The 12,813-nt window shown below is 30.8% G+C and overlaps 2 protein-coding genes across 3 annotated transcripts; both read left to right on the forward strand.

Annotated features, from left to right (window-relative positions):
* The first annotated feature begins 683 nt into the window (after positions 1 to 683).
* LOC123294244 (programmed cell death 6-interacting protein) lies at positions 684 to 8,501 on the forward strand. 2 transcript variants are annotated; one of them, XM_044875360.1, is made up of 16 exons: positions 684 to 980; positions 2,922 to 3,040; positions 3,685 to 3,812; positions 3,943 to 4,096; positions 4,175 to 4,299; positions 4,364 to 4,465; positions 4,868 to 5,090; positions 5,160 to 5,283; positions 5,448 to 5,625; positions 6,192 to 6,344; positions 6,416 to 6,577; positions 6,674 to 6,889; positions 7,320 to 7,469; positions 7,658 to 7,802; positions 7,902 to 8,075; positions 8,323 to 8,501. In XM_044875360.1, the coding sequence occupies exons 1-16, from the start codon at positions 775 to 777 to the stop codon at positions 8,457 to 8,459; spliced, it is 2,496 nt and encodes an 831-aa protein (XP_044731295.1). In that variant the 5' UTR covers positions 684 to 774; the 3' UTR covers positions 8,460 to 8,501. The 2 variants fall into 2 exon arrangements, with proteins under 2 accessions (XP_044731295.1, XP_044731294.1); XM_044875359.1 differs by having other exon boundaries at positions 685 to 980; positions 7,890 to 8,075.
* Positions 8,502 to 10,378: 1,877 nt separating this feature from the next.
* LOC123293971 lies at positions 10,379 to 12,292 on the forward strand. The gene is made up of 3 exons (XM_044874989.1): positions 10,379 to 10,593; positions 10,899 to 11,146; positions 11,749 to 12,292. Exons 1-3 carry the CDS (start codon positions 10,387 to 10,389, stop codon positions 12,233 to 12,235), a joined length of 942 nt encoding a protein of 313 aa, XP_044730924.1. The 5' UTR covers positions 10,379 to 10,386; the 3' UTR covers positions 12,236 to 12,292.
* Positions 12,293 to 12,813: the final 521 nt, after the last annotated feature.

Consider the following 12,813-nt stretch of genomic DNA (forward strand, 5'->3'; position numbering starts at 1 on the left):
TATGCACAGTTATATTATTCCATGGTCATGCAGCTTCGGGATGAAAGCTTGCTTGGATTATAAACAAAATTTAATCTATGAATTTATTGTTGGCTTACCCACGGCTTACCATTTCAAGGTTTTTGAGCACAGATTATAGTTTTTAATTTAAAACAGATCTGCAACTCTCTGAAAAATTTTTACTATTTTAGTTCTCTGAAGGTGCCTTACTCCAGGTGGCTCTATTTATGTAATAAATAATAATCTGTGTTTCTGAGTAAAATTGCTCATAATTCAACGCTGTCCCACTCAAACTCTCTTGAGAGTAATACTTTTGTGTTTAAAACTGTCTTCTTGTGTGTCTAAAATTATTGAAAGTAACTTTCAGAGACAGTAAAGATATATTCGCCGGTAACTTCTAACAGTTTTTTCAAACCTCTTAAAAATGCTGTTTTTATATTTACAAAAGTCAAACAAATTTTACAAAATTGAATAAAGAAATTACGGTATCTATTAAGATAACAGTTATTAGTGAAATAGGCGAGAAAGTATTTTTATAGGAATTGATTTTTTTCAGGTTTTGACATTTTCTTTAAAATAATCGTAAATAGAATGTAGCAGAAGAACGTCCTCATAGATGTTGAACAACGTAACGTAACTTTTAGTACTCTAATACGCATACTCAGTGTCCCACCGGTACCTTTCTATGCTGTATGAAATCATTTCAATTTCAAAGCAAAGAGAATTGTCATAAATCAGTTGCTGATATTTTTTTAGTTGTCAAAATTTTTAACAATGGTTGAATTAATTTCAGTGCCTTTAAAAAAACCAACAGAAGTGGACATAGTAAAGCCATTACAAAATTTGATACAATCGACATACAGCACAGCAGATAAACCACAAGATTATACTGAATCAATTAACGAATTACAGAAACTTAGAAATACAGCTATCTGGCGTGCTTTTGATCGATATGAAAGTTCGTTGGACGTTATCTACAAGTATGTGTTTTATTTTTATTAAAATATAATTTATTGTTATTAAAAATTGTATTACGGCTTATATTATTATTGGGCTTAAATTATTCTTAGGCAAATAACAAATATGGATGCTTTTTTATGAGTCATATTTAGATAATTAATGTTAATTTGGGTAACTTTAGATAGAAATCAGCTCTTTCCTTTAATGAAAACTGCGTAAAATTTTCAAGTATTAAAAAATAAAATTTTACTAATTAATCAGATGATAAACGTATCGTAACTATAAAAACAAATTCGCCTCAAATTTTCTATTGGTCTTGTAAATACTGATTGGGTTTGGGTTTGTCACAACTCACAAGTTATTCATTGTTCTTTCGCAGGAATTGATAAAAAAATAATTATTAGGTTTTGGTGATATTTAAAAAGTTTTTATATTTTAAACAACGCGAATATTGAGTTAAAAATTTTGAGAATATTGTTGAGCTAAAATGTAAATAATATTTTTTATGATTAAAGAGCTGCTACTGTGAGATAAACAATTTACGAGAAAAAATAAAAATTTGTTTGCACGATACTTTAGAAAAGTAACAAGATAGGCAAGAATTATTGTCTGCCTTATTCGATTAATTATTAATATTCGTAGAAATCGAAATTTGATATTTGCATTTACATACAATAATAATCAATTCGATATTTTATAGAATGGAAATTATGTTTTGAATTATCAATAAATTTGACAACTGTTTAAAATATGAAATGAAAAAAAGGTAAAAAGTACAAGAGTAAAAAGACCTTGAAGTTTACATAAAATTAATGAGAATATTCCAAATTGCAAAAAAGTAATACTACTATATTACAAATATTATTTTTTTTCTGCTTTTTTTTTTCCATTACCTATTTACAGTTTTTGAGATGTTACTGTTTGATATAGCGGGTTTTCCAATAAGAGCTTTCATTTTGAATAGTCCGTTATTTGGACAGTTGCCACTTTTCAGGCTGTCATCTTTTGACATTTAACAAGTAAAAATTACACCATTACTAAAAATGGAACGATACACGCTTGAATAGCGCATTAAAATTGTTAAAATTCACTAAAAAATGGTTTACTACAAAAATTTTATCGTCGGAATTGGAAGATATTGATGTGGACGACGTTTATTTTCAACAAGACGGCGCTACGTGCCACACAAGCAACGAAACCATCGCAATTTTGCAAGAAAAGTTTCATGCAAAATGAAACTGTCTTTTCTCAAAGAGATGATCACAATTGGCCACCGAGATATTGATTCTAATTTAACACCTTTAGACTTTTTTCTTTGGGGCCACGTGAAAGATAAGGTCTATGCCAATGTTCCATAATCGATTCAAGACTTTAAAGATGGAATTCGCGAAGTTATCGAGGACATACAGCCGCAAATTAGCGAATTTGCCATGGTAAATTTGATGAAAAGGTTACGGTGCTGCAAGCGTAACCGTGACGGCTATTTGGAAGATATCATTTTCCATTATTAATGGCATACCTTCCTCTTTACAATGAAATAAATATCCATTGATTTCTCTTAAAAACTAGTCGGTTTTTTTTTTAAATATCAAAATGAAATGTCTTATTTCAAAACCTTTATGTAAACAAACGATTTTTTGGTACACGTTACCACAGCGGGGCTTAAATATTTTCTGTAGTATAAGAAAATACTCCCCCCCCCCCACTTCGAGAAAAATTTAATATTTTATGTTTAAGAGTTTTAATTACCGAAGAAATTTTTCGTAAGATTTTCAAATGGTAGGAAAACGAACATAATGTTTTATTAAGTGAAACACTTTTATTCTTCTCAAATCCAAATTTAAAATCTATCGAGTAAAAAAGATACATCCATGGAGGCTGTACAAAGTTGGCTTAACGCTCTCTGTGTCTTAAGATATCAAAAAGGTGTACTAAGTGTTTAATAATAAACCTTTTTTCAGCTATTATGACGAAATATCAGCATTGGAAGGGAAAATACCAGCACATGAGGTTCAAATACCTTTTAAATGGAAAGATGCTTTTAATAAGGCAACATTATTCGGCGGCCGGCAGTCATTAAGTAAGTCTTAATTCACAATTTCTTTTTAAAAAAATATTTCTAAACAGACAAAAAAAAAAAATTTTAATAATCAAAATACCCGACTGCGTTAAATAAAAATTGAAAAAAAAACAAGTCCAGTAAGTTGCATAGCGTCCTAAACGGTCGGGACTAATTATTGGGAAGATTTGAGAGGGTCACAACTTGATTTTAACGAGTCCCGACTTAAAGTCCCGTAAAGTCGCTATCTTAACTACTGCACTTATTTTTCTTAAGTTTTTATTTAACATTGTCTGGTTTTTCGATTTTTTTGAATTTCATTTTTGTGTTTTATACTTTTTAGTAGGGATTTTCAAATACCTAGAGGCCAAACGCGGCGGCCGATTTTAAAGCTTTTTTGCGCCAATCGATTTGTCAATTTAACACAATTCAATGATATCCCCCCTAACATAGTTCGTCAACTTTCGATTTTAATGTTTATCATGAGATTTTTAAAATTTGTCATATAAAATATGTTGGAAACATTGACGGCGCCCAACTTTTTATTATTATTCGATAATGACTCTGCTATTGCTAATTAGACACTGGCTATGTCTTCAAAATTGGGGTGTGCCATTATGATTCACATTGTTTTTAGTAGACATCTAAATGAGTTTTGTTTTTAGCAATTTCTTCGTTATCTTATGAACGTGTTTGTGTCTTGTTTAATATTGCTGCATTGCAAAGTGCTGTAGCTGCTAATCAAATTTTGGATAGCGATGAAGGACTTAAATTAGCAGCTAAGCTATTTCAGGTAAATCAAATTATTATATTTTGACCTTACTTGGAGCTTTATTCGAATACCCAGTATATAGACATTGTACTTTCAAATTCTGAATAATTCACTTCGACCAACTGACTAAATAAATTTTTGTAAATTTTAGCAAGCAGCAGGAATATTTTACCATTTAAAAAATACTGTTATGAGTGCAGTTCAACAAGATCCCACACCCGATTTAAATCCTGAAACGTTACAAGCATTATCTTCATTAATGTTAGCTCAAGCTCAAGAAATTTTCGTAGTAAAATCTATTCATGGTAAGTTTTAAAAAAACTAGTGATTTATCTCGTGAAATTAAAAATTGAAAATGTTAATTTAAAAAATTTTTCTTATAGATAATATGAAAGATGGTATTATTGCAAAATTATGCTGTCAATGTGAAGATATGTATGTTGAGGTGCTTAAAATTTTCCAAAAAGAAAATTTAAAAGTTTTATGGGATAGGGAATGGCTTTCTTTGGTAAGTTGAAATACTATTGAGTGTTGTACTAGAAGAATGATTAATGTGGAATTTTACTGTTTAGATTGCTGGAAAACAAGGAGCCTATCATGCTTTAACAGAATTTTATCAAAGTTTAGTTTGTAAAGCAAGTAAAAAAGTTGGAGAAGAAATTACTCGATTAGAGGTACAGAAAAATTATTATACAACCCATAATGAAATATTTGAATGTCTATTATAATAATAATTGGGTTTAACCTCCGTTTCTCTGACATATACGCCTATAACAGAAGCCACCCACATCATTATTTGTTAATCTTTATTTATTTAACTACAAACATATTTAAAATTACATTTTGATGTGGGTGGAGTCGGTTACTTCGTTCTTATCGAAGCGACGACAATGTGATCAATTCTACCGCCCCCATTAATTATATATTGTTCACACTGCCGCTGCCTGGAATGTCTATCATTAGTTTTAGAAGGTGTCATACACACACAGGGGTTAAAATTATAACACACCTCTTTGACATTCAAACATTTCCTCACATCTTTAAATGTTTCTTTTAATATAGTATTTTAATTCCAGCAAGCGTCACAATTATTAAAAACAGCTCAAACACGATCGGGACGAACAGGATTCTTCGATGAATTTATGTCAAAGATTCAACGAAATCTTACAGAAGCAAAGAAGGATAATGATTTTATATATCATGAACGAATTCCAGATCCAAAAAGTTTGGAACCGGTTGGCAAGGCAATGTTAGCTAAAGTAATTTCGTTACCAGAAAAATTAGGAACTAATTTTAAAGGTATTTAAAAATTGAATATTTTTATAACGTTATTCGATATTTCAAAAATGATTATTTGGTATATTTTAGATTTATTCGGAGAATTGGTACCAGTTGCTATTCATCAAGCTTTAGCTACTTTTGATGTTCGCAAAAATGAAATTGTTAACACTGAAATTTCACGATTAAGAGAATCAACACAATTGCTTAATAGGTAAATTATTTCAATTGATTTAAAAAAAAAAAAAAAAAAGTTGAGCAAGGATTACCTCGAATTACTATTTTTTTAATGAAATTAACCTCGGTTTTATTTACTCAATTCTACAATCACTCAATAACTCTTTTTTATTTTCATTTAAATAATTTTTTATTTTTCAGTATTCTAGCGTCTTTAAATTTACCAGCTGCCATAGAAGACACAGAAGGCACAGATTTACCACAATCTCTTATCGAGAAAGCAAACAATGTATCAAGTGAAGGTGGTATTTCAAGTTTACAAAATTTGATTACAGAATTGCCAGAGCTATTAAAACGGAACCGAGACATTTTAGATGAAGTGAGTTTCTTCTTTTTTTACTTACATTAGCTTTGTTCTCTCGACGTGTGCCTTGGAAATTGTCAAGTGAGACTTGTTATCCGGCGAGTTTTAATGATAATAAATCGAAATTCCGAATGTTTTTATCCTGGGTCGAATGTTTTTATCCTGGGTAATTATGATCATTTAAAGCCTCATTGTGCGCTTTAGAAGCAAGAAAGTTGAATTCTAATGTAGCCACAGGTGACGGAAAATTAAAAGTACTCTGTGGAAATTTTATGTAAGATTGGTGTGTATAATTGTATCTGTAGCATGCTTTCCACAATGATTAGGGCCGAATTACTCAGTACTTAGATCAGTATTTGTGTAATACCCAATGCCAGATGTTTTTGATCGACAAAACATTTAGAGGAATATTGAAGGCCGAGTGCTCAAAGCGCCACATAATTCAGAGAAAATGGCTAATTTTGGATTCGATTACATATTTACGTAACTAAGTGGGAACCAAGGCTTTTAATTTTAACATAAAAATATTATAAATTTAACAGCAAGATTGGAATTATACAAATTTAATTAAATTTTTTTAGTGTGAACGTTTATTAAACGAAGAGAAAGAATCTGATGATAAATTACGTAGTCAATTCGAAAGTCGATGGACACGAACTCCCTCAGAAAAATTAACAGAAATGTTTAAATCAAATATTGCAAAATATCGTCAAATTATTAATAATGCGATTGAAGTAAGTTATTTTTTTTAAAAATTAATTCGCCATTTTCAAAAATTTTAATGATTATTTAATTTTTAATTAAGGCGGATAAAGTAGTGAAAACAAAATATGAAATGCATTTAGCAGGTATGCAGCTATTGAGTAAACCTATATCTGAAATTGAATCAGCGGTTCCTCAGTCAGCCGGTGGTGGTAATGTTAAGGATAGTTCTGCTGTAACCACTCTACGACGGCTAATGGAGGAAGTATGTTAAAAATGTTTATTTAAGATTATTTCTTATAAAAACAATTTTTGCTTCAACTTTTAGAAGAAAAATAGCTTATGAATTTTTCTTATTTAGGTGGAAACAATAAAAGCAGAACGCGATGTGATTGAACATGAATTAAAATCAGCTACAATTGATATGAAAACAAAATTTTTACATGCATTAGCACAAGATGGCGGAGTTAATGAAACCGCTCTATCCGTTGAATCTTTAGGACAACTCTATGGACCATTACAAAAACAAGTTAAAGCCAGTTTAGCTAAACAAGAAACACTAGTATCTGAAATTCAAGTAAGTTTTAAATCATAATTTTATTCAAAATATTTGAAAATTTAGATTCGAAGAATAGTGGGAGAAAATCGTTTTTACAATTTTCAACCCTTGAACCAAAAAGAGTGATTTGTGTGTCTTTCTGTAGTATTGGTTATCCTAAACGAATGAACTTATTTTGATTTTTTATTTGAAAAGTAATTTAATGAACAGTGTTCTTATCTATATTTCAAGAAAATCGGTCAATTTTAGAGAAAAATAAAAATTCGATCAGTTGAAAAAAAATTACACTCTGTGCCTAGAGCTCGTATGGCCGAATTGTCTAAGGCGTTTGGCATGAATCCAAAAGGTCCGGTTTCGATTCCTGGTGAGAGTGAATTTTTTTTCAATTCTCTTTATTTGTAAAATAAATTTATAAAAATAATTGGACTATTTAAATTATTTTCTCTAGGCCGCTAATACTCAATTTATACGAGAAAATGGCGCTGGTTCCAGTAGCCGTGATACAAAAATGAAAGAACTTGCAGCTGCACATGATGCGTTTATTGAATTGAAAAATAATTTGAAAGAAGGAACAACATTTTACAATAACTTAACACAGGTTTGTTTCATTTAATAATTTTTTGACTAGCCTAGGAAAAAGTGTAATGATACAAAATGTAATAGAGAATTATACTTGGGTCGAATGGTATTATTCTTCTCCTAGTCATGGCATCACACATTTTTTTAGTCTATACACAAACTTGATTCCCATTTTACTAAGCGCTTCTTCATTTCTATAATTTTTAGTTATTGGTATCATTCCAAAATAAAATTTCTGATTTTGTTTTTGCTCGTAAAACTGAAAAAGAAGAATTATTAAAAGATTTAACCCATGAATCCAGTAGACAATCTCCTGGCTCAGCCCCAACTTTACCCACTCATCATACCACAGGTAATAATTAAATTAATTGCAAGTAAATGTCTCATTGACTTTGTGGTTAATCAGTTTAATAAAGTAATAATAAATTATTTTTTTAAGATGGCGGTACTCATGGAACAAATGCTCCGAGTCAACCTGATAACTTACCTTACCCCGTAAATTATCAAGGAATGCCGATACCTTATGGTGCTTCGACTCAAGCTCCTTATCCAACATATATACCACCACCAATGCCTCAAGGGTATAATCCTTATGGAACTTTGCCTGGAACAATGCCCTATCCTGGTACGTTTTAATAAATTTAGTTATCAAGGTTAATTTTACGGTTTTTGAAGAGTTTTTGACTATCGCCAAGAACCTAAAAATTCTGCCCTTTTTTGCTTAATTTTTTATATTATTTATAGTTTATGCCTATCCAGCACAATATCCTCCAGCACCATCTGGTGATGTAAATCCAGTTTATCCAAAAATATTATCCTTTTATATAATAAGAATTAATTGGTATTTATGTTTAATATTTCATTATTTTTAGCTACATATAACTATCCAGGAGGATTTCCTCAACCGCCACCTGGTGGTGTAAATCCAGGTTATCCAGGATATTCTGGCGGTGCAGGTTCTAATTATCCAACACAACAACCACCACACCAACAACCTCCTAAATGGTAAAAAATATTTTAGCTTCTAAAAGATCTAACAACAAAAAATGAAGTGTATTTGATTAATTATTTTATATTAAGTTTAAATTTTTTAAGTATATTAATTATTGTTATATTGAAATTATTACATAAATTCATATTTTTTTTAATAACACTTTTTAAAATATATATTGTTAAGTTATATAATCACCTTTTTTTTTTATATTTTATACGCACGAATCACCTTTGCAAGATGGTAAGTACAATCTATAAACAATCGAGTGAATAAAGATCGAACCAAGAAGGTAAGTGCAATTTGCAAATGAGCAAGTCAATAAAGATTTCACATCTTTAACCTCAATAATAGTTCGTTTGAGTTATTGTGCTCAATTGTTTGTTCTTTGCAAAATTCTAAGACATTTCTTCTTTGTTATTTTATATTCAAGGTATTACTTTCGATGGAAACGAAATAATCGGAGCATGATTATTATCTAATCATTCGCGGAAATAAGCAAGTAGGTGATATTTACTACTGCACTTCATCATACCTTTTATTTCTCTAAAAGGACATCTAAACTGCTGTGGAATGGACAGAAATGATCCGCTGAAACCGATATTAAATGAAAACGGTCACCATTTGGCAATTGTATGGTTTAATAATATAAACATTTGACTCAGCTATTCGTCCTTTTTCAGTGAAGATAATAAGAGACGAAAACTAAAGGAAAGAGAAGTAACACAGCAATTACTCTTTAATTGGTTTACTTTAATTAATAGGTACGCGGCCAAGCATAGTTTTAGTGAATCAGGAAGAATTTTGGCCGCAATAGAATGCCAAAGATGTAGCGTCTAAATTGCAAATATTTTCGGCCAAGCATAGTTTTAGTGAATCAGGGAGAATTTTGGCCGCAATAGAATGCCAAAGATGTAGCGTCTAAATTGCAAATATTTTCAAAAAAAATATACAGGTGTAAGATTGTCCGCAATGGTATTGGAATGGGGGGGGGGTAGGCTAGCCCGCAACGCTAATATGATTTAAGAATGACTGAATATCTACTCATATAAAGAATTAGTGTACCGAATTAATCCTAAAAATCATATCGTTCGCAATGAAGGATTGAGGGGGGGGGGGGGGGAGATTCCATGTGCCCAGTACTCGTTCATCCCTCTAACGATGAAATAGGAGCAAATATTTTTTATCGTTTTTTCTACAAAATCAAGGAGGCCTAATATGTACTCATTTTTAAAAAGGCCAGAAGTGGGTCTGCTTAACACCTTTTGTATATAGAAACATGAATTGTAGATGTTAGATACCAAACAAAAACAAATCCAAACTTTGTGGCTTGAGTTTTTTTTTAATTATATTTTAAAGTGTTTTTTCTGATTGGATACTGACTAAACCCCTAACCTACATTGCGGATAATATGCTTTTTGTAATTTTTAGGCATAATTCTCCATGTCAGCAGATTTTCATCCCTATCGAAATCAGTTTTCTGATGAGACATTGCGAATGATCTCACTTCGTCTATATTTTTTGAAATATCAGTCGTTTAAAACCAGTTCTACACTTTCTGGAATCAGTTCAAACTTAAGATAGACGTTACAGATTTTGGCACTCTATTGCGGCCTAAATCTTGCCTAAATCCTTCACTTAAAGAGCGCGGAAGAATTTCGTACCTAGAAAAAAAATTATTAATTTGTAAGCTTAGCCGTTTCCGCAATATTTAATAACATATATTTTAAGGCGGTAAGGTGTTTCAAACAAACTTCACTTCATACTCACGGGACTTCTTTAACAATTTTCAAAACAAATTGCTTTGTTCTAGAGAAATGTAGAACATAATAATATTTAACGAAGAACGCTTTGAATTGTTTTATTTTTTGTCTCCAACATAACAATACGATAAAAATTTAAATTTAAATATTTTTGTCTTGTTTTTAAATAATTTGTGTTTACAATGTCACAAGAATTTATAATAGAAAATGGTGATCAACAAAATTTGCATAACAAAAATGTTGAAAATGATCAAACCAATGCATCCGATACTGAAAAGGCCGACATATTAATGCATTCAGAAGACACACGGCAACCACTCATTTATTTAGATGATGATACTTTGAAGTTAAATAAACATATTGAAGAAAGAATTCGAAATTTACAAAAGGTATCCATAAAATATTTTTAAAAAATCTTGATATCTAAAAACGACGGTACTTTTAAGAATATTCATTCTAATTATATTGTAACCTCAAGAATTTTTTACTGAATCTGACCTTTTTTAAGATATTTCAATTTGGAACTTAGAAAACAGGAATTTTTTTAAACTCATCTTTCTCGAAATAATAAAATTTTTTTCTTTAATGATTACTATCAAATTAATTAAATATTAGATCAAAGGATCAACTATCTCGAAATTATTTTAAAATACAATCGAATAAAATAAATTTTATTTAAATACTTCGATTATAGACAATGTTATCCTTAAAAAGTGCGTTAACAGAGGAGAAAGAAGCTTGGAGACGGGAAATAGAAGAAATGGCTCAGTTATATAAGCATAATGAATGTGATTGTGAATCATATGTATCTCCATGTATTACAGATTCCGATAATGACATTAATTATTATCCTGAGTTAACTGTCAGTGAATCTGTTATGGACTACGAGCAAAAATTATCAATGTATCAAAGAACATTAAAAGCGGCTCAATATGGAAAACGGTAAATTATTTTAAAACTAATTTACCGCTAAGTGCCCCAACTAAGTATCCACATTTAAGTTTTTTCCTGCACACAGTGGCCCTTAATTCTCCAGTACATATTAGTACTAATATAAAAAGAATCCTTAGTTAATTTTAGAAGCTGTTGGTGTAAACGAATGTTATCATACAGAGCTGGCGAACCTTTATATATCAACGTGTCATTTTTTCTTGTTTTCTGTCAACGTGTCAAGAAATGCTTAATGAAATCATAGATGTATGAGCGTTCGTGCGTGATATAATACTTCATGGTAAACTTTTTGATCGGTGGTATGCCCATAAATTGTGTCATGTGCCACCAATAGCACCGCATGCTATTATTTCGCCATCCTTGTCATAATCACTTAAATATGTAAATCACATGACTCAGCACTTCACACTTGTCATGTAAGGTACTTGTCAATAACCAGTTTATAACCAAATGCAATATACAAATAACAAAGGACGCAATCATATGCAAGCAATTTGAAACTCGTACACAGCAGCTTTAATCTCAACGTGGGTAGTCTCCCGTTAGGTGATTGGGTTAGAAGAAATTCATTTATAACTATATACTAATTTTAGGTATCAATTAAGAAGGCAATTGGCTGCAAGCGCTTATAAAAGACGTTTGCTAGAAGTTGAAAACATGTGCAATTTAGAATTATTGCGAGTAAAACAAAGTGTTCAATTTTTACAACCACTTCAGCAGCTTGCCTCTGAATGGGATTTTCGACACTCGGGAGAATCAGGAGATGGAAATATGAAATTTTCGTTAGATGATAATCCATCCAATATTTCAAGTTCCACTTCACAGGCAAATTTCCAAGAAAAAACTAATGAATTCACAAATGACACACCACCAATCGAATGTATCGGAAGTATTATTTACGATGAAATGGCTAAACTAGCAATGGCTATAAATAAGCCAATCAATTTTAACAGTAAGACCAAAGAACTATTAACAAAAACTGAAGAGTCTACGTCAACCATTGAACAATCTCAGTCTGCTGTTTGGGGTAATGATTCGAATAATGTATCATCTACCAGTACCGTGGGTAGTTTACCATAGAACTTTTTCCATTATTCAAAATTTTAATATGTTCATTTGTCGTTTTTTTGTAATAAGTTTTTTGGGACATTAAATAAATTTAGAATTTGTTAAAATTTTTATTTGTTGCTGCAAAAATCTATCATCATATCATATAAACATATCTCTATATGGAAAATGGCTATATGGTTTGCATTCAAAATTTGATATCATTTTCCAATAATTTTAATTTGACATTTACTATACATTTTACACGTAAAGAATTGAAACAGCCCCCTTTAACGCCAAAATTATCCACTGAAAGCGCTAGCGTCAATTTGCTTGTCCCTACCATGGATACGCAACCAACGAATATATAAAATCGAAAACATATATACTAGAGAGATACTCTGGGAATGTTGAGTAACTTTGGCAAAAACCAATTCATTCTAGTCATCGTTTCAAGCGCGTTAATTATGCGATTGCATATGATATCACCTCTTGAAATTCAATGAAAATCGGGAGCTTTGACATGGCACGTAGGCGAAATTTGTACCTATTGAGGCATTTGTTGAGACTGACAAGAATAAAAAAAAATTCTGGCAATATTTGTTCGAAAG

The sequence above is a fragment of the Chrysoperla carnea genome, chromosome 2, assembly GCF_905475395.1.
Source record: "Chrysoperla carnea chromosome 2, inChrCarn1.1, whole genome shotgun sequence".
In the NCBI taxonomy this organism is placed as follows: Eukaryota; Metazoa; Arthropoda; class Insecta; order Neuroptera; family Chrysopidae; genus Chrysoperla; species Chrysoperla carnea.